The sequence below is a fragment of the Phaseolus vulgaris genome, chromosome 10 (genome assembly GCF_051622355.1).
Source record: "Phaseolus vulgaris cultivar YP4 chromosome 10, ASM5162235v1, whole genome shotgun sequence".
In the NCBI taxonomy this organism is placed as follows: domain Eukaryota; kingdom Viridiplantae; phylum Streptophyta; class Magnoliopsida; order Fabales; family Fabaceae; genus Phaseolus; species Phaseolus vulgaris.
In genome coordinates this window covers 43,888,706-43,910,932 of record NC_143507.1, presented here as the reverse complement: position 1 = coordinate 43,910,932, position 22,227 = coordinate 43,888,706, and the positions used below count along the sequence as shown (strand labels likewise).

Genomic DNA, 22,227 nt, shown 5'->3' with positions numbered 1-22,227 from the left:
TGAATGTTAAAAAACTAGAAACCAACATCAATGGTGTGGGCCGAATCCAACCAAACCCAAAACGACAGCAACAACTTAAGCTCAAAAAGTAACAGACAAAAATCTATGGAACTCATCTTAGGTTAGTAATAATAGGTTTTATTCTAATCATGATTTATGCTGCTGTTTTTTTTTTTTTTTTCTCTCTCTCTCTCCTATCTATGAGTACCCGTTTCGTTTCAACCTTTAACTCATCAGGTTCCATTCAAAGCCTAAAACGGAAAGTGAAAATTAGAAACACCACTTAGCACGTTTTTCTGCACAGTCATGAATGAAAATGCTGAGATAGCACAATTCCCACTTCCATTGAAATCTGGCGTTATTCAAGTCTGAGGGAGAAAATTGTGAAGGGATCCACCAAAAGTTTTTATTTTTCATTGATTGAACTCTGTATATAACTGGCTTTTCAACATGGCATCATGGTAATGCACTTCTCAGCCTATTTTTCCTTGTTTTTCTTCTCTCACCAATCCACCCACCCTTCAAGCCGTTTCCACCCTTTCCGAGAAAACGGGACACGAAGCTTTTGATTTGTTCGTAAGTCAGGACTTTCTGGTTTTCGAAAGGTGTGAGCATCGTTGGTTTTGTGGGAAGTTGATTTTGTTTCGTTGTTTGATGTGATCTCGTGCTTGGGTTGGGTTTTGATCTGTTATTTGATATGGCTTGTGATTGGTTCTCCCAATAAAGAAGTAGGGATGCCCCATGTGGTAGAATTTTGAATGGTGTGGCACGTTTGTTTTGATTTGGTTTTGCTTTGAAAAGTGAGGCTTTTGATGCGTATGAGGTGTTTGTGAGATTGATTATGTGTGAAGGAACACGAGTACTGTGATCCTAGGTTTGATTGGTAGAGAGCTGAGAAAAAACCATGCAGTCTAGAATGGAAGAAGGGAAGGACCCTGCTTTGAGAGCTACTCCCTCTAGGCCCTTCCCTTTGAGGCTTCTGCAGTTCTTCTTGGTATTTTTGGTTATTGGCCTGGGTGCTTCGTTTCTTAGCATGTACATGATTAGGCATTTTGGTATTCATAATGTGGCTTTGGTACAGTCTACTATTAAACCTTGCTTTGAGCTGCCGGTGACCATAGAAAATTGGATTAGGCCTTCATCTGGTTTGCTGCATAGCATGAATGACACTGAACTCTTCTGGCGAGCTACTTTTGTTCCGAGGGTCAAGAATTATCCCTTTGAAAGAACTCCCAAGATTGCCTTCATGTTCTTGACCAAGGGACCGTTGCCAATGGCACCACTCTGGGAGAAGTTCTTTAAAGGGAATGAGAGGCTTTATTCAATCTATGTTCATTCGTTGCCATCGTATAGTGCGGATTTTCCACCATCATCAGTTTTCCATAGAAGACAGATCCCAAGCCAGGTATAATCTAGCATTATTCGATGTGAATTTGGCTTTCAATGTCTCATTGTGTTAGGTGCTATATGTATTCATTAGGGAAGTCATTCTCCTTATGGTTTTCCATGTTTACAATTGTTCATCAGCATGTTTTTCATCCAAATTCTATATTATTAGCCGTAGGCCACAGCAATGCAATGCCATTTATTTGTTGGTGTTTCAACCCATCCACATTTATTATGGAGGTTTGTGATGGGTGCTGCTAATTTATGGTCGTATTAAATGATGGTCAAATCCCATTCCTATGTTTCGTTCGTATAAGTTTGTTAAAAGGACTATAAACATTATGAATACGGTTTAATACAATATCTTATTCAAAAGACTAGCACTCTAACCCTTATATTTACTAGCTAATAGACTGCTAATTCTACTAAAATATGGAAAACAAATCATGATAATTACTTAGAAATATGGAAACAAATCCTAGGATAAGAAACAATTCTAAAGCATAAGATATGTATCTGGATCCTATCTTGCTGCCACTTCTTCTAGCCCCCTCCATACTCTGTCTCCTCCTTCCTATCTTTCTTTCCAACTTTAACCCCACACTTCTCTATTCTCTCTTCCCTCCTCTCTTTCTTTCTGCTTGCTCTAAAGGCAAGATGCCGATGAGGATCCGATTTGATGAGATACTATAAGATAACAAACTAATGCTAAGAGGTAATTTTATACATTCTATAAGAAGTTATAGATATTTTTTCTATATTCTGATGATCTCCATCAAACTGAAGCTTATTTTAAGCTTGTCACAAATATACTTTTTTTGAGATCTTACATTGCAAGACCCACTTGTCAACCGAAGCAATTATGCAAGGTGGCCAACACTTGTATGTGTTGAAGCCCTTGGCCAAAAAAAGAGAGCTTGGGTCTCAAATGAATAGGACAAACCACCGATGCAACCACAAACACAACTAAAAGACCAAAATATTTCCAACAAATGAAACTAACAACTTAAAAACGGTTGCACAGGCAGTCAAATAGAGCCATCACAAACAAGCCCCTATAAGGTGGCACAACTGCTCCACTTATCAACAAACTCGCAGCAGAAAGAGTCACGTGAAAGAACCTCTAGTGGTGACTCTTGAACATAAGGATGATCGATGGCCTCTGAATTAAACCGTAGTAGCTAGCGATTCTTTCACTTGATGACTTTGCAGTGGGCTGGCCCTTACAGAAGCTGAAACCTTATAACTTTGCAGTGGGCTTGCCCGCACTCTCTTAATTAATCGAATGTCATCTACTATTGACAGCAGGGTACCTCACTCCATGTTGTATCATGATGACCCTTTATTTCATGTTCCTACTTGGGTTTTTTGCTTATGTTTTGTTCATTATCTTGATAAAATTTCGTTTCTGCCATCCTCCTTCCATGCATATATATCTTTTATATGAATGTTGATATTATCCTTTTCAAGGATAGTCCCTTCTTTGCATCTTCTGTTGAATAGGATTCTATTTCCCAAGTATTACGTACATGTTCCTTTCTTGCTTTTGTTTCTCCAATCTAAAGCCTTTCAATCCTCATTCTCTCATCACTTATCAATGTCATCCTCCTATGCCAATTAAAAGAACACCTTGTGGAGAGTACAGGTAACTCATCCCCTGCCCCCGTCTTTTTCTCTAGAACAAAACTGTCAGTTTCTTGATAATCAACCCATTTCTCTCCGTAAATACATCTGTTTTAGTCACAAGCTTCATTCCATTAGTATTTTATGTAGTTAAAATCGCTTATCACCCTTACATTATGCTTTTATCTTTTTGTCATGTCCTTTGTCTCTATTCCCAAGTCTGTATAGGAAACACTTTTTTTAAGCAAGCTGGAAACAAGTTGTGATTGATGAGATGATAACTTTAGATTCCAAGCCATTTGAACCCTTGTACCTTTACCTCTAAGGATATCTATCAATGATGCCCCTGGGTTTACACATGGGGTGGACATGGGTCCGGGCAATTCTACAGTTCGGACTATTGAATATTTCCATCAACTTTGTTTCATTTAATTATGATTTTATTTTCCTTCTATTTGTTTTTCTGTTTTATTAGTAAGATGCAATGACTTAACTTAAACCAACTTCAAAGTGATTGGATTGGTTTGATTTGAGTTGTCTAAAATTTAATTGAAAAACCTGAGCTTACCCTAACCAATTGACATTGATTACTTTGGATCTAAGTATTCCTTAAATCTAACGCACCAGACTAGTGTCCTCCCTCGCTTTACACTGTTAAGTGGATCCAGATGGGCAAATTGATTGATTTTAAAATTTGGTCTTGACTAAACCCATGTATTTGGTCTAATAGATCTAGTGTAGTAACAATCTCTCCCTAATTATAGTAAACCCCTTGTATAGTACACCCCTTGTATAATAGAACTGGGAGACTATTCCAAACAAGTTTGTCTCACTCAGATTTTGTTCTTCTCTCTGCATTTTAAGTCTGGAATTATCCAACATATGGATCTCTGACATATTTTCTTGGAATAAGATCGTAATAGGAAAAGAAAAATTCACATTCCTGGTTCTTCGTATGTGAATTATATCCAGGTAAAGGGAAATTTCTTTGCTTTGGTCTGTTTAATAGATTTTTCTTAAAAAATACTGCATTCCGGCTGTAGTATACTACATATCATTCAATCAGATCCATTGTAATAGCATGTATTAAAGTTGATTGTCAAATTTATTATAAATATACCACGTAAATGAGTAATTGACACTGTCTTCACTTACATACATGTAGCATTTTTTGTAAGCAATTAGATGAAACATTAATAGTGGATTAAAATTACTTAATTTTGGTAAATTGGAGGACCAAATCTATATACGATTAAAATTTTATAGGACTAAAATTGCATATTCATGAAACTATAGGGATAAAAAGTAAATTTAAGTATTTTTTATTAAATATGTTGCCCTTAATAACCACTGTTAACTACAAAACTGAATTAGTCCTTCCATGTTCTGCCATTTTTTAACTGTTACCAATCATACATTTGTGCAAAATCATTAAAAAGTTTTAGAAATATTTTCAATGGTTAACTACAAAATCTTAAATCACACTCCTTGAGATGTTCATCAAATTGTGAAAAGCTTTTAAATTTTCATAATGTGACTGTTAGACGAAGAATAGGTTAAGGAGGAATATTTTGTGATTTTAAGAAATTTCTAATCAGCATTCTCCTTCACAGGTTGCCGAGTGGGGAATGATGAGTATGTGTGATGCTGAAAGAAGACTTCTGGCCAATGCATTGCTTGATATCTCAAATGAATGGTTTATCCTCGTATCTGAATCCTGCATTCCTCTCCAGAACTTCAGCATTGTGTACCGTTACATATCACGCTCGAGGTATAGCTTTATGGGTGCAGTTGATGAACCTGGCCCTTATGGGAGAGGACGCTATGATGAAAACATGGCACCTGAGATCAACATGAGTGACTGGCGTAAGGGGTCTCAGTGGTTTGAAATTAACCGGGAACTGGCCGTTAAAATAGTTGGAGACAGTACTTACTATCCAAAACTCAAAGATTTCTGCTTACCACACAAATGCTATGTTGATGAGCACTATTTCCAGACAATGTTAACGATTAATGCTCCTCATCTTTTGGCCAATAGAAGCCTAACTTTTGTGGACTGGTCAAGGGGTGGTGCTCATCCAGCTACTTTTGGGAAGGATGACATCAAAGAGGAATTCTTCAAGAAAATTTTGCAAGATCAGACATGTCTTTATAATAACCAGCCATCTTCGCTTTGCTTCTTATTTGCTAGAAAATTTTCACCTAATGCTTTAGGCCCTCTTTTAGACATAGCAACCAAAACTCTAGGAATTTGAAAAGTGCATGGCTGATAAGCTGCATCTTCGAAGGAGCGCTGAGTGGAGCATGTTAGTTAGCCATCTGCTACTCCATTACAGTCACCTGATTCATTATCCCTGCATCGCAGGAATTTTGAGCTGCTCCTCCTGCATGTAGTTGTGTAGAACATTGAATCTAAAAACCACATTTTTGTACAAGTATTAGCCAAAATATTGACTAATACTTTTATTGGATTACTCATTAGATGAATAAATATTGCAGTTATCTTTTTGGAATATGTCTTGCCATTAAGGTGTAAACACTACTTATTTTTCTGGGCATTAAAAAATGCATTAGCACCTATAATAGTATACTGTTTTGAGGCATCTTTGTGGTTCTTTCAATTGGCAGTTTCCATCTCTGCTACTTGGTTTATCTTGTAAGTTTGTAACTAAGATGCTATGAAACGTACCCAGATGTCAGAATTATAGTTTTGTTTCAAATTGGCAATATAAGAGCCCCTCCATTCACCTTATTTTATTGAATAGTTGTGTGGTACCATACTACCGCCAGTGCAGGCCAAACATGGCAGAAACAGAAGACATGTTTTAATAGTAAACTAAGTTGTGTTAAAGGAGAATATAAGTTGTGTATGCATTTTACATTAAAAAAATTGCCTTGCAATATTTTTAGGGTGGCTAGCTATTGCATGAAAAAAGAAAAGGCTTAACGTTGGATAAACTTCTTAATAACTAGTTGTAGAAAAATAAAATAAAAAGTAAACAAATGGTTACTTTTCTATAAATTAAAATATCTCATTTAACTTTTTTCAGAAAGTGAAGTATAAAGTTATAATTTATAAGAAAAGTGTACTTTTTGTTTCCTTTTCCATTCCTTTTTCATCTTTTTTGCCCAGAACTGTGCTTGTTAGTCTCATTTGCCCAACAGCTAAATGCACATCTAGTGATTTTAAAGGTAAAGTACTTAAGAATCTACACCAGGCGACAGATAAAAATTATAATGCCACATATGAGGTTATTACTTTCTAGTAATTTTATTAGCAATTATAATTCCTCATGATATTCCCAACTACGTTGGCTACATTCTGCTGATATTTATAAGATAAGTAGTAGCTAGTGATGCCTGAAGTGCAGCCCCATAAGGAAGTGCATCTTCATTGATTGTGGCATAGGGTGAGTGTAATTCCTGAAGCGGTTCAGGTGATGCACTCTTCACTCCAAGCCCAGTGAAGTAGCCAGGTATGACCTCTTGATAAAAAGCAAAGTCTTCAGAGGCCATGATTGGTCTGGCATCAGTATTAACTTTATTGATGCCAAGCAGATTCCCAGCAACATCAACAAAAAGCTTGTGCAAGTCACCATTATTTACAACTGGAGGGTAGAAACCTCTCGTTTCATCACCGAACCTCACAGTTGCGTTACACCTCTGCACAGCAGCTTGACCAATGGCAACCTGTATAAATGAATCAGCCTTAGCCAATAACCCAAATGAAGTGACAAATACTATACAAGTGCAAACTTATTTTGTTGCAACACAAACTCAAAAGCTTATTTAGAAAAGTTATGTAATAAAACTTCTCCATAACAAACCTGCTCAATGCGCTGTGCAAGTTGCTCCAATCTTTCTTTAGAAAAAGCTCGGAAAGTGCCACCAATTGTGACTTTATCTGGAATAACATTGAATGCACCACCTCCTTGGAACATTGTAACTGTCAACACCTGAGTGGGAAGATAAGAAAGACACAGGATTGTTACCATAAGCAAGTAAAGTCCTCAAGGAATCAAACTTTTCACCTATTTAAGTAAGCAGCAGTCATTCAAGGTTGTGCACTGTAGAGTTGGTTTGTCAGGTTCTCTGTATAAGAGTTAGATCACTCCTGAAGTGGTTCATTAATTTATTGTTTATCGTTGATAAAAAAAAGTTGTGGACTGTGGTGCAGTTGTGTTCCTGTAATTCATTGACATGTATTTGATTACTTGGTATTCAAGTCATTAAATTTTGCCCATCCCTTGTAATCAAGACACTTTATCTTGTGGTTTACAATTCTATATAGTGCTCATCCAAGCTCAATTTTCCAGCCAAGCCATTCACTCAGTTTGTTGCATAAAATATAGTAGTGTTCTAACTTTGAATACTATTGATAATGATCCTTGGAACTATAGTTATGTCCAATTCTCTCCACTATTGAAAAGTTCTAACAACTTCTACATTTGAAGCAGATAAAGCAGGCCAGAGTTTTTCCTTTACTTTATTTTCTTCCTTTCCATTTCCACATGCAATTTAAGTAAACATACAAAGTTCTTAGCAATGCTGTAGTCAAAGATTCAAACATCATAAAAACTTCTTCACATGATCAGTAAAATAAGGATAAATGAGAGGCTGAGTAGAAGAGTTAACCAAATTTACCTGGGGTTCCAGAGGATCAGCCTCGCGAGAAACAAGGTGCTGTAAGCTGATAACCACATTAGAAGCAGCCAATACAGGGTCTCTAGAATGTTGGGGAATAGCTGCATGACCACCCTTTCCACTAATAATTGCTTCAAAAACACCACTTCCAGCCATCATTGGACCAGACCCTGTGACCACTTCCCCTACTGAAGTACTGGGTATCACATGTAGTCCAAAGATAGCAGTAACATTTTCCAAGACTCCAGCATCTACAATTTTCTTTGCCCCTGCACCTCCCTCCTCTGCTGGTTGGAAAACAAGAACTACAGTTCCCTATTTAGACAACAAAATAATGAACTCGACTAGAGATAAAGACTTTTTCATAGTATAAAAGCAAGTACAAATCTCATCTTATAAGTTGATTTTTATAAGGTTGAATTAGTCAAAGTTCCATTCTTAATATATGATATCAGAATCATTTATAATCTATTCTAATGAGAATTTGTTTAACTTATTAAGTCACCTGCTGACCACCCTAAAGATATAGTCTTTTTTAAGTTAAGCTTAAAATACATTTTTTAATAATAGAAGTTATATAAATCATCAAAAGATCAGATTTCTTAACAGATGGCAAGTTGTTGTGGGAGTAACTATTGACCCCACGTTTTCAATTTACATCAGAAGAGCATTGGTTGAGGAAAAAACAAAGCAGAACACAACATCGTACATTAAAAAAATGAAAAAAGTAAAACCTGTATCTCTTTTTCATGCTGTTTGAGAATCTTTGCTGCTCCAAGAAGTATACTGACATGAGCATCATGACCGCAAGCATGCATCTTTCCTGGTACTTTACTCTTGTGCTCCCACTCCACCATTTCCTGAGGTTAAGATGTACCCTTAGATCAACGAAATATGGATAAAATAAACACAGTGTGTATGAAACTTGAGGAAAGGCAATGTCTTATCCTAACCCCCAAACCAAATAGAATCAACACACAAAAGTATCATAAAAAAAAGTCAAAATTATGGTTCAAGATATAGAATTCACGAAACCTGGATGGGAAGTGCATCCATGTCAGCTCTTAATGCAACAAAAGGTGAGCTTCCTGTTCCAATGAAACCAATTACACCAGTGACAGCAACTGGGTGTTTATATGGGATACCCAGTTTATCCAATTCCTCTCTGATCAGTTTACTGGTCTCAAATTCCTCATAAAGCAATTCTGGGTTCTCATGAATCTTCCTTCTGAGTTTCACCATCCAATCAAAAACTTCAGGCTTCTTGGCATCGTCAAGAAAGTTAGTAGAGATTATGTTCGAGGAATCTGTTAATGAGGAGATTGGAGCTGCAGAGAAGACATGGAAAAGGATGAACAAATGGAACCACATTTTGACAACCATGGTTTCTTTGGTAGTTGAGTTGAGAGTGAAACGAAAAACAATCACCACACATAGTTTTGTAGGATTTGAGGACCCACTCCAATTAATTAGGCACTCATCTTTATTGTAACATTTGGCTCAAGCTTTATCAAATTAAACCAAATCCCATGTTTTATGCACTAATAAAAATATAAAAAAATGCTAAATATATGCAAGACTAGAAATTACGACATATATAAATCGGTGCAAACCTCATCTTATAAGTCGGTTTTATGATATTGAGTTAGATTAAAATTCACTTCTTAATATAGTATCAGAGCTATTTTGAGTATATCCTAGCAATTATTGGTTGGACTTATCAGGTCACCGCTATAGGACCTTTATTAGACCATCCATAATATATAATCTTACGCACGAATGAGTAGTCTCCATGTGAGGGGATGTGTGTTGGAGATTCCACGTCAACTAAAGATTATGACATAAATAAATGAATGCAAACCTCTTCTTATAAACTAATTTTATGATGTTAAATTAAGCTTAAAGTGTATTTTTTTAATAGAAAATATAATAATTCAAATATATTAAGAAGTAATGTGTAGAGAGGTGAAATGGTTGAAATTCACAAAGTTCAATAAACCAAAGTTGACATTGTTTTGAATTCTTGAATAGGATGAGAGTTCTAAAATATAGATGACTAGTGAGCATGTGCATGTTTTCAATTTGTATCAGAAGAACAGTGTTTAATGGAAAAAATAATGCAGAAGAGAAGATTATACAGAAAGAATGTGTTTGAGAATCTTTGATGCACCAACCTTTCAAAATGTTTATTATGATACAGAATGAATCAAATGAAGGAAATGTAGAAGAACAAAATTGTGTTTATAATAAAATCAGCTTTCATAAAATAAGTTTGTTTTAATATAAAAAAACATTTTGACTTTCATATTTTAAAAATAAGAAATAATTAGTACTTCTCATTCAATAAAAAACTTTCAAGTGATATGTTAAAAGTTCACAAAAGTACTTCTGCCGCAATAAATGTTCAACAAAATTTAAGACCCACCAATAGAAAAATAATTACTCTGCCATTAATATATTCATATTTTAATTTTTTATTTAAAATAATATATATATTATTGTATTATTAAAATGAGTGATTGTTTAAGAGTACCAAAGCATATCTTTTTCAATTTTAGATACATTGACAGTAAAAACATCCATCCATTTAATATTTTAATAAAATAATAATTTAATTATATTTAGTTTATTTTTTAATTTAAAATATTATTTGATTATTATAAAGAGTTGTGAGATGGATTTTTTTACTATTATAAAAAGAAGAGTGTCTTTACGATTTTGTTTTATATATCCAGTGAAAGCAAACCGAAACAAACAAAACCATTTAAATTCTAAATATTTTTTTATCAATTTATTTGTTAATTAACTTAAATATAGTGTTTTTTTTTTATTGAAATGAAGTTGTTATTATTTATTAAAAGTTAATTGTCAAAAAAGATAATTTAAAAAAAATACAGAACAGATAACAAAGACCGGTCATCATTTATTGGACGCTTTTGGAGCAGTAAAATGAAAAATAATAATTTCATAATTAAATCAACCATTTGAACGTTATATTATACTTTGTAATGTAATATATAATATATAAAACGACTTTTTCCATTTAATATATTTGTTTTATATTCATAATTACTAATTAAAAAATAAAATTAAACTATCTAAATGTTAAAAATAACTAAATTGTTAAATATATTATTAATAACTCACATATTAATATAATTATTTTTCATTTAACTATTATTATTGATATATTATTTTCTTAAAACATATAAAACTTTAAATTAAACAAGTAAAAATAGGGAAATACCAATTCCATATACAAGCAAAGATATTAAAAAGGTATAATTAAAATGTAGAACCAAAAGACACTAATTAAAATTTAGACATTCTAGGAAAAGTGTCATTAAATTATATTAAATAAATGTTTATTTGATACAATACACAAATTAAAAAATATCTATGTTATAAATTATTGCCTCAATTTTTTTTATATGAAATATGAAACAAATAATAACTTTTTCTTTATTAAAAGTTGATATCACTATCAAAATTGATATCTGACAATCAAGTATCAACAATAATGTGTGACCACATAAAAATAAAATTATTATTAAAAAAATACAAACAAAATTTAGAAGATTAGAACCAAAATCTATATATAAAAAATATAAGAAAATCAATATTTAGGTAATGTATACCTATTAGTTAACTTTAGAAAAATCTAAGATTAAAAGGGAGTATATTATACAAATGAAATTATTTTATATGAGTAGTAACATTTTCTTTTTCCTAATTATAAAAAATACAAACCCCTTTAAAATGCCTTAATTATCTTTTATTATTCATTTATTGGATATTAACCTGATTTTTTTTCATGATTAATCATGTTTTAAAGTAAAGTATATGAAACAAATAGTAACATTTTCTTTTTCCTAATTATTAAAAATATAAACTCACTTTAAAATGTGTTAATTATTTTTTATTCTTTATTTATTGTAAAGTATTTTATAGCGACATCTATTCATTTTTTCCCAAAAAGTTCATCCCCTTCCACCTTTCATCTAGAAATATTAACAGTAAAATAGTTTTGCAAAACTTATTATCAAGACACAATTACTCCACTTTGCACACATTCAAGGACTTAATTAAAATTTTCATATTTTGAAGAACTAAATTAACACTCAGAAGTTCAGGCCCTAATTGATCATTTAACCAGGTCTACAGTGTCTTTAAAAGATCCTCTAATGGTTGAGACCCAGATGAAAAATGTGACAACTTTAAACAGATATAATTTTCCAATAATGGAATCAAGAAGAAGGGTAAAAGTTCATAAGAAAAAAAATGGTAGTTTATTCAAAATGTAAAACAGCTTTATTTTTGCTTTGCTCATGCATAAGCTCAACACTAGTTTTAGTTAAAATTTAAATACAAACGAGTTCATCATGTCATTGCTACAAGAAACAATATAAATTGGCTATTATTTTAGTGATTTTCCAACAAAAAATAAAGTTCTGTTACAATTCATCGTGATATTTCCCCTCTGCAGAGGCTATGTCCTGTGGATGTTTCAGAAGATAACTAACAGCTAATGAGGCATGAAGTGCAGCCCCATAAGGAAGTACATCTTCATTGATCTTGAAATGGGGTGAGTGCACTTGCTCAAGTTTTTCATGTGAGGCATTCTGCATTCCAACCATGAAAAAGTAGCCAGGTATAACCTCTTGATAGAATGAAAAGTCTTCAGCTCCCATCAAAGGTTGCATCTCATTTACTTTATTCACGCCAAGCAAATTCCCAGCAACACTCTGAAAATGTTCATGCAAGTCACCATTGTTTATGGTTACGGGAAAGAAAGGATTCTGATCCTGAAGGAAGTTGACTGTTGCATTGCACCTCTGCACAGAAGCTTGTGCAATCACAACCTGCATAAACCAGTCAGCCTTAGCCCCTGCCAGAATCACGTGTAATGAAAACTGTGTATAATATGAGTGAATCCATTTTTTAGTTGAAATTATCATGTAAGGGTGCTGCTTAGTTTTATTGTAACATGTTTTTATTGATAATTACAACAATATATCTTCATTTCATTTTGTGTCATGCTTTTAAACTAAAGTAAAGGTTGGGTTTATAGACTCAATGAACAGGTGGGACAACATCAGATTAGTGTTTGATGATATAGAACATGTTTTCTGAGTAGGCTTAGAAAAGATGAAAATAAAAGACAAAAATAAATCAAACATTTTTTGTAAAATAAAATCAACTGATGCACCTCAGTTTTTGGAGAAGATGAATGAGAGTTTTTGTAAACATTCAAGTGCATAAGTTGATTTAAATTTAAAAGGAGAAACTTAATTCATTTTATTTTCTGATCCTATAATTACCTTCTGAGAGTACAAACAAGACTACAAATAAAAACAAGTTCTGGCCATTTTCGTTGTTTTAGTTTATGCATACACAAAAAAAGTTATTCTTCTCCATCACATACCTCCTCAATGCGCTGTTTTAATTGCTGGAAACTTTCTTTTGAAAAAGCTCGGAAGGTGCCACCGATCGTGACAGAATCTGGAATGATATTGAATGCACTGCCTCCTTGGAATTTTCCTACAGTCACAACCTGTGTGGAGATGCTTTCTAGTTCACAGAGGATTCAAATTCCTTCTTCAAACAGTATTTCGTCACATTTAATAAGTAATAATCACACTTGACATCTCATCCTTTTCACTAGAAACCTTTTTGTGGCCAAAGTTCACCGAAGGTATGTAAACTAAATGTAACTAATCAATTCTTTTGTACAGAATTACAATCTCTATTCTTGACAACATACTTCTAGACACAAGAAGATCAAAGGAGTGGAATAGTGTATATGCATGATACGTTAAAGTTACCCATATGTTTGTGTTTTACAAACCCCTAAACCCGCTCTCATCAAAAGTTACTTTCTACAGCACAGCCCTTACTCGCTACAATCCAGAGCCAGGTTTAAAATCAGCTGCAATTCAATTTTAAGATTTGAAAAGAGAAAAAACTACCAGGATAAATTTTCTCTTCTTTTGCACCTGCATCAATGTCATGAGTAACTCTTCTAGTACTTAATACGTATCTAAGGTCTCAAAAAAGTGATGGATTTGGTACTTCCAAAGTTTATGTGGATAACACAAGGAAAAGTTTACTAAATGATAAGAAAGTTTAATTGAAGTGTAAGAAATAAGTTTCTAGCCCAATCACAAGTTTTGCATAGCCTTGGGTTCAGAAAATGTTATAAATACTTTTATTTAGCAATCAAATAAGAACATCAGTTGGCCTGGTTGTCGCCCACTAGTTAAGTCGGTGCTTTGCCTTTTAAATCCCAATTGTACCAAAACAGAAAGCATAAATGAGTAGTTGGTGGCAAGGGAAAAGGAAGAAATAAAGTTAAAGCGAACTTGCCTGGGAATCCAGAGGATCAGCCTCACGAGAAACAAGATTCTGTAAGCTAATTATAACATTAGAAGTTGCCAATATAGGGTCTATAGATTGTTGAGGAATAGCTGCATGGCCTCCTTTTCCCTTTATTATAGCTTCAAAAAAACCATTTCCTGCTAACATTGGACCAGACCTAGAGCCCACTTCACCTAATGGAAAGTCGCGTGACACATGCAACCCAAAAATAGCTGAAACCTTTTCTAAGGCTCCAGCATCTAAAATTTTCTTGGCTCCCCCACCTCCTTCCTCTGCTGGTTGGAAAACAAGAACTACAGTTCCCTATTCAGACATCAAAATAATGAAATTATCATAGATCCATGACAGGGTGGAAACAAGAGAACGTGACAACTGATATTTCATAATAAAGTAACAGATATAGGAGACTGTCTTGGTCAAGTAGTATGATATGGTGGGCAACTCTCTTTCACTTTTCAGACACAAATACCTTATAAACGGATTATATGCTTGATACTAACATGATTGGAATCATAACCAAAAAGTTTACATAAAAGAAATGTATAAAATCATTAAGAGGGCCAAATTTCTTGAGTTTGACAAACTGGACACCAATGAGTGGTGATCACATGTTTTAAACGGAGATAAGAAGTTCAGTATCTGTAAAAGTAAGCTAAACCATAAAGCAGAAGATTCAGGAATCGGAAATAAAGAAGCCAATATAAAAATTCAAACTTGTATCTCTTTTTCATGCTGTTTAAGAATCTTCGCAGCACCAAGAAGCATAGCCACATGAGCATCATGACCACAAGCATGCATCTTTCCAGGTACTTTACTCTTGTGCTCCCACTCCACCATTTCCTAAAGTTAGGTACAGTAATAAATCAATAAAAAATCTACAAAACATCACAAAATTTTGAGGAAAGGCAAGCAAAACTCTTTTTGTTGTCTTATCCCATAACCAACCCATAGAAGTAAAACCATCATAATTCAAAAGTGTTCGTAAAGGAATCACACACAGAGAGAAGAGGAATATTACAGAAAGAAGTGTTTGTATTGATTATGTACAAACACATATGAACACCTATACACACAAACTGCACAAAGAAACAAGTGGGTTTATATAAAACATACAAAAAAGTATAATCACTTCATACACTACAAGAAAATCATTAAATAGAAACTAATTTTAATATGCAAACTGACAAATTCCCATCTTTCATTTTTTTTCAATAGAACTCAATTATACTTCCATTGTATTCACCCATTTAGGCTCTAGCATTACTTTCTCAAAACTGATTGAATCAGATTCAAAAAAATGCAGCTTAGTGCACCAATTCTCCTTCTGAATCAACTGCAGAATCTTGCATCATTTCATAGTCATGTAGGGCTGCTGGACCTGCTCAATCTCCTCAATCCAGTAGCTGTGTCAGTTTGATGTTCAACAGCACTGTTAAGATCTATTAGCATCCTATGATCCTTCTCAGCTTCCGTGTTCCAATCCCAGCGTAAATTCCACAATCACAAAATCTCTATTGATTAAAACTTGCTCATTTCTTGGGTTATACAGTTTGTAACCACCAGTAGAACAATATCCTACAAGAGACATCCGCCCTCCCTTATCATCTAGCTTTCATCTCAATTGACCAGGCTCATGTCTGAGACATATAGAGCCGAAAACTCTAAAGTGAGTCGCATCCAGTTTGATACCAGTTCATGTCTCTTTTGGCGTCTTATCACTCAATCTTTTAGTTGGACTTCTGTTTAGAACGTGAGCAGCAGGGGAGGCTGTTTCGCTCCACAAATAAGTAGGAACTTTCTTACTCTTGAGCATGTTCCTCGCCATGTTCTTCCTCTCAGAAGTAGCATTATGTTGTGAAGTGTAAGGTGAAGTTACTTCAGGCACAATATCTTCTGTCTCCCAAATTTTTGTAACTCGTCTGACAGATACCACCACCTACACGGGTTCTCAACACTTTTACATACCTGCCACTCTGTTTTTCTACTAAACTTTTAATACACCTTGCCAACAATTTGCTGATCTGCTAACTCTTCGTTGCGGGCCTCCATCCCATTAATCAATATTTGAATTTGCTTGAAGTAATCAACAATAGACTCGTGATCAGACATAGAAAGTAATTCACATTGCCTTCAAAGAGTTTGGAGCTTCACCTTTTTTCTTTTGTCAACCTCTCCATACGCTTTTCTTAGAATATCCCAAGCTTGTTTCACTGTTGTAGCTTTGGAGATTTTCTGAAAGATTGCAGCATCGACACACTAATGAATTAGAAAGCGAGGTTTACAGTCAAGCTTTTTGAATTCTTTATGTGCTGCCATATGCTACTCTATAGCATTTTTTCCTAATTCTTGAAATTCAATCTTCACAAGCCAAAGATAGAATTCATCTTCAGACAGCAGTCTTCAAAGTTCTTCTTGCCAAACAACGGTAAGACTCCTGAAACAACACCACTTGAACCCACTAGGATTCACCACTTGAACTCTGCAATTTTTTACAGCAGACAAATGTCCAAGGCAGGGATAAACCACACTTTTATCACGCAGCAGAACTCTCACACTTTAGTGGGCAATTCATACACAAATTTGTTGGGAAAGGAATAACACAAATAGGAGAAGAAGATTACAGAAAGAAGTGGTTTGTATTGACCATGTACAGACACACATACTGTACAGAGAAAGTGGTGTTTACATCACACACAAAAATATAATCACAACTTACTCAGAACAGAAGTTATTTGGATCATCTAATAAAAGAAAGCTTGACAAAACATTCATATGCAAGTTTTTAAGAAAAGACAAGGATTTCCGTCAATTTCTCACTACATGAAAAAGAACAGTCACCACACTGTGTAAGCATACATAGAAAGAAAATGCAGAAGTAATGTGACCTGCATGGGAAGAGCATCCATATCAGCTCTTATAGCAACAAAAGGCGATCTTCCAGTCCCAATGAAGCCAATTACACCAGTGATTGCAACAGGGTGTTTATAGGGTATACCCAGTTGATCCAATTTCTCTCTAATGACTTTACTGGTCTCAAATTCCTCATAACCCAATTCTGGATTCTGGTGAATCTTCCTTCTGATTCTGACCATCCAGTCAAATACCTCAGGCTTCTTGGCAGCATCTAGAAAGTTGGTGGGGAGTTCTGTGGACGAATCTGTTAACAAGAAGAAGCTGGGTGCTGCAGCAAAGGCATGAAAAACGATGAACAAACGAACCCAGTTGAAGAAATTCATGGGAAGTGGGTGAGCAATAACAACAATGAACCAGAGTAGGTGACAAAAACAGTATGATCAAAACGTTTTTATTAAAGTTTGGAACTTTTTGGACACAGATATTTATGAGATAAAACGACCACTATTCTTTCGTTTTGTAATTTTAGTTTAATTCATTTCAAATTCTTCTAATTTTTAGTTTATAAAAAAATTATTTCAATTATATTTTTAATTATAATTGTCATTAATGTAGAGAGACACGGAGCGACACGGAGATATGTATAATCTTAAAAATTTATAATACATGAAATATAAATTTATATATTATATAATTATAAATGATATAAATTGACAGTAAAAATTTATCTTCTATAATCTTTAGAAAAATAATGTATTTTTTTTTAATTGTGTTAGAATCATGATAAAATTGTAAAAAATTTAACAAATATTTTTTGAATTGGACAATTGACTGATACGTGTCTTACGAGTATCCGTGTATCGATATTTGATATGTATGTCTGACACAAATATACCATTTAAAAGCATTTAAAAGACGTGTCTCAGCCTCATAAATATTATACTGATAAACAATAAAATTGTTATAATAATTAAACTAAACACAGTAATATAAAAAAAATTAAGAAATAACCAATGTAAAAACTCAGTGTCTTTAAATTGTATTCATTAATAAAGTATAAGGTGCTTATATCAAGGATTACTACACTAACTATACAAATTATTGGATATTGTAGATCACATAGTGTAAATATATTGAAATTTAATAAATGTTGAACAATACTTATTATTATACTTACATTTCTTTGTTATTTTCTCTTTTTCCCTTTAATTTAAAGGAAATAGAAAAGGAAAAAAATGGAAACAGAGGCAAAATAAAAATATTTGAAAGAAATTTTATCTCTTTTCATAAATAAAAAATAGGAGAAAGAAAAACCATTGGGAATCTCATGTTACTTTCTCCAATTTAAGAAGAAAACAAGGATTTAAAGTTGATAAAATTAATATAAATATAATAAAACAAACAATTTAAAATTTAGTATTATTTATCAATTATCTTGAGATTTTATTCTTTTAATAATTTTTCCGTTAACAACTTATTTTCCTTTATTTTATTATATAAAGTACACTCTCAGTATAAGTAAATAAAAATAATTTTATTTTTTAAAATATGTTTTATTGCATGTAGTATGTTTTTATTTGGGAATATTTATGTTATTTTAATACATCTACTTATTTATTTTTCTTATTCTTTTTCCTTTTCCCTCCTTCTCTCTTTCTAAATAATCAAACAATAATCTTAATTTCTATTTGTTTTTTTTTTTTTCCTTCATAAACTAAATAAAGACAATTTGTTAAACTAAATATATGAACTGATGCATTCTATAAACGTAGGTACTTCATATATTCTAATTACACTTTCATATATTTTTTAGAATTCGAAAAAATATTTTCTAAATTTAGTAATATCTTAATTATATAATTCAAAATATAAATTATATCTTAAATCATAAAATTCAAAAAAATATTTACTTATTTTGAAAATACTTTTCAAATTTTATAGTTCATAATATAAACTATATTCTTTATGGTAAAATTCATAATACAAAATTCATATTTTAGATATAAAATTATGAAACAGACAATTTCACCATAAGAGTACACAAATTGAGTATGAAAGTGAAGGAACTCATCAAAATTTGTGGTTCAACTTTCCTAGGAATCCAATGAATAAACACATACCAAAATTTGTGTGACAAATTAAATTAGGTTTAATTAGGGTTCCCTACATTTGTTAGCTCATAAGTCCCTTTCATGGGGAAAAATTAAATGTACCTCAATCTATAGAATATTTTTGGAAAGCTACATTATTGGACTTGTTTGTTGAAACCCATGCAAATAAAAAAGGAAATGTTTCTTGTTTCAATGTTATTAAGTATAAATGTTTGGTATATAATTGTTTATAATTTTAGTTTATAAACTTTTGATTATCCATAATCGATTAATATTTGTTTGATGTAATTTTGATTATTTAATTTTTCATCTTATTTTAATTCAAATTGTTCAACTCTTCATCATTCTCTCTTTTTTTCATTTCTCATTCTAAAATTCTAATTTTTTTCTTATCTTTTTTAATTAGACTTCAACCTTTAATAGATAATGAACTTATGATCTTTTTAATCAAACAGAAATTAAATCAGAGTAAATGTCTCTCTATTCTGAAAATATTTTAATTCTTCTTTTTTTTTATTTTGATATTAATTTTGGTTTAGACAATTTGGAAAAAAATGACATTTGTAACTGGTTTATCCTTGAAATTTAGTTCCAATTGATTATATAGTTTTAAATATCTAGGATATTGAAATTCTTGAAATTTCAATGCTTTATAAGTAAGAGACGTTTTTGTTTATTTTTTAAATTTGGTCATGTTAAGAATAGATTGAAATTGATATATATATATATTACATGCATGAATGTTGAATTAGACTAAATTTTTAAATGATTTGTAGTTTGAGTTTATATGTTTCTTTTTTATCAAAATAACAATTAAAGTGTGGAGTTGGGTTTGATTATGTTGACTATGTTCTAGCTTAGTTAGATTGATAAAATTGTTGATTATGCTTAGCTCGATTTCCAACTCAATGGATTGATAATAGTAACTATGTTCAACTCAACTTCCAACTCGGTTGGATTGATAAAATCATTGACTATGCTTAGCTCGATTTTCAACCCAACTGGATTGATTAGATCATTGACTATATTCAACTTAACTTCCTCAACCACAACTAGATCGAAACATTAAAAAAATTGTTCTTATCAGACGATATCTAGAAATATTGATATAATCATACAGTATTTATAAAAGTTAACTTTATCCGACGACATCTACAAAAATCGTCATTACTAAGCGGTATCTACCAAAAACCAATGTTATCGTACAATATCTACAAAAATTGACCTTATCAGGTGATATCTACAAAGATTTAACCTTTTCAAGCAGTATCAACCTAGCTCAATGACATTTATTTAAAGTCTACCCATATGTGACACAAGTAAATTCGTTTTTTCTTAACTTAGACAATTGTTGAGTCTTAGTCTATATGGTAATTTAAATATTGACAATCGATAAAATGTTGACAGCAAACACGACCATTATTTAAGTAACTTATATCATATTGGATGATCTAATGTCTTCATACACGACCATAAATCAATTAGACACAACTTAGGTTTTAATTAATTTTTTAATTTTTTGCTAGATAAGTCTCTTCCCCTGCTCAACTTGAGATTGGGGAGATGTATACTGAAAGTTAATATGATATTCTATTAAAGAAAATGTAACTTATTTAAAGTTATCATAAACCTATTAATCATTAACAAATAGATTCGATAAACTACCTAAAATTTTATAAAAAATAAGTAAAAATATATTCGTGAAACTTAAAATCAAGAAGATAGAATTTCAAATATTAAATAATATTAATTAAAGTTCAAAAAAATAACATACCACTAAAATATTATAACCAAAGAAACTAATTTAAAGACATTTAAACTTTGAACCTAAAAAATAACTATACAATCACATGATAAACTCTTTTTAAAATATTATGATAATTAAAATATAAAGTATTATATTATAAAAAAGAAAAAAAATTATAAGTATCAAGTAAACTATTTATATAAAGTTATTAGAGTATCAAAATATCACAATCCACCTAAAAAAAACCATCAAGACCAATAAATAATCTACAATCACATGTGAACCCTTTTTACATGCATCAAAAACATTTAGGATTTCTAGTTTATTATTTTATTTATTTATTTATATCATTTTATAGAAAGTTTTCCTTCCTCTCTTTATCAAACCATCTTAAAAAAAACACTTTTTACTCTCATTTTGTTTCTTTATTTTTTTTTTCTTTTGCCTAAACAAAAAACACCCAACAAGAAAATGTCTGATTATTCTATTATTTTTAGATTTATTTGAAATTACATGGTTCCTAAAGGTGCCAACAGAAAAAAGGACACGACACAGGATGTTTCTGCTTGTACTTCTACATTTTTCTTTGTATTCAAAATATCAAAATTATTTTTAATAGTTTTGGATAATTTTGGAATAGAGATTTCGTAAGTAAAAGATATTTTCTGAATAACAATTTCAAAAGACAAAAATTATTCTAAAATATCCTTTTTTGAAACACATTGTTTTTATTTCTGAAATAGTAAATCAAGAATTTATAAAATGTGTTATGAAAAGTATGTTCCGAAAATATTATAGAAAGAGTAATCTGGAAATCATTTGTTAAAACAGTCTTTTTCAAAAAATGATGGATGCAGGAGAAATTTGTTGGGTGAGGTTCAGACACGTATCTTAAATGGTGTGTCCGTGTATAACACACGTATCGAACACCGACACTTGTACGACACATATCTGTGTCTAATTTTAAAAAAAATATTTGTTAAATTTTTGAAAATTCTAACATGGTGTTAACACAATTTTTAAAAAAAAGAAATACACTATTTTTTTTTATAAAAAATCAAACTTATTGGATAAATTTATTATAATTATAAAAATAAAAAATAAATTATTTTGAATCAGTCATGAAAAATATCTTTTTGCTAAAATGAAAAACTAAAACATATTTATGCACATAAATATTTATTGTTAATATATATAATTATTAATTATATAATATTAATAGATTCGTATTTAAAATTTATACGTATCTTTATGTTGAAATTGTATTGAATCAGGTCTATATTAGTGCTAAATAAGGTGCACGTAAGGTGATACAACATCAAGTACCCTGTCAAAATGTTGAGGGTGCTTAATTTTTTTAAATAACTTCTGCATTATTTTTTTGAAATATTTTTTAGAATATGAATTCATAAAATATATTTTCGAAAAACGTTTTCTGGAACAGAATCTTCATAATAAACTTTTTGGAACGTATTTTATATATAT

General features: G+C 31.7%; 2 protein-coding genes and 1 pseudogene across 3 annotated transcripts; 1 reads left to right on the top strand and 2 right to left on the bottom strand.

Annotated features, from left to right (window-relative positions):
* The first annotated feature begins 49 nt into the window (after positions 1–49).
* On the top strand, positions 50–5,522 carry LOC137818156 (glycosyltransferase BC10). Its single transcript, XM_068621408.2, has 2 exons — positions 50–1,405; positions 4,623–5,522. The coding sequence occupies exons 1-2, from the start codon at positions 905–907 to the stop codon at positions 5,262–5,264; spliced, it is 1,143 nt and encodes a 380-aa protein (XP_068477509.2). The 5' UTR covers positions 50–904; the 3' UTR covers positions 5,265–5,522.
* A 711-nt stretch (positions 5,523–6,233) lies between these two features.
* LOC137818155 (IAA-amino acid hydrolase ILR1-like 4) lies at positions 6,234–9,106 on the bottom strand (annotated as a pseudogene). Its single transcript, XR_016516269.1, has 5 exons — positions 8,689–9,106; positions 8,388–8,513; positions 7,654–7,968; positions 6,837–6,965; positions 6,234–6,699 (listed from the first exon to the last, which is right to left on the bottom strand). The product of XR_016516269.1 is annotated as an IAA-amino acid hydrolase ILR1-like 4 (transcript).
* Positions 9,107–11,941: 2,835 nt separating this feature from the next.
* LOC137818345 (IAA-amino acid hydrolase ILR1-like 4) lies at positions 11,942–17,418 on the bottom strand. Its single transcript, XM_068621702.2, has 5 exons — positions 16,917–17,418; positions 14,746–14,871; positions 14,020–14,334; positions 13,079–13,207; positions 11,942–12,515 (listed from the first exon to the last, which is right to left on the bottom strand). Exons 1-5 carry the CDS (start codon positions 17,265–17,267, stop codon positions 12,108–12,110), a joined length of 1,329 nt encoding a protein of 442 aa, XP_068477803.2. The 5' UTR covers positions 17,268–17,418; the 3' UTR covers positions 11,942–12,107.
* Positions 17,419–22,227: the final 4,809 nt, after the last annotated feature.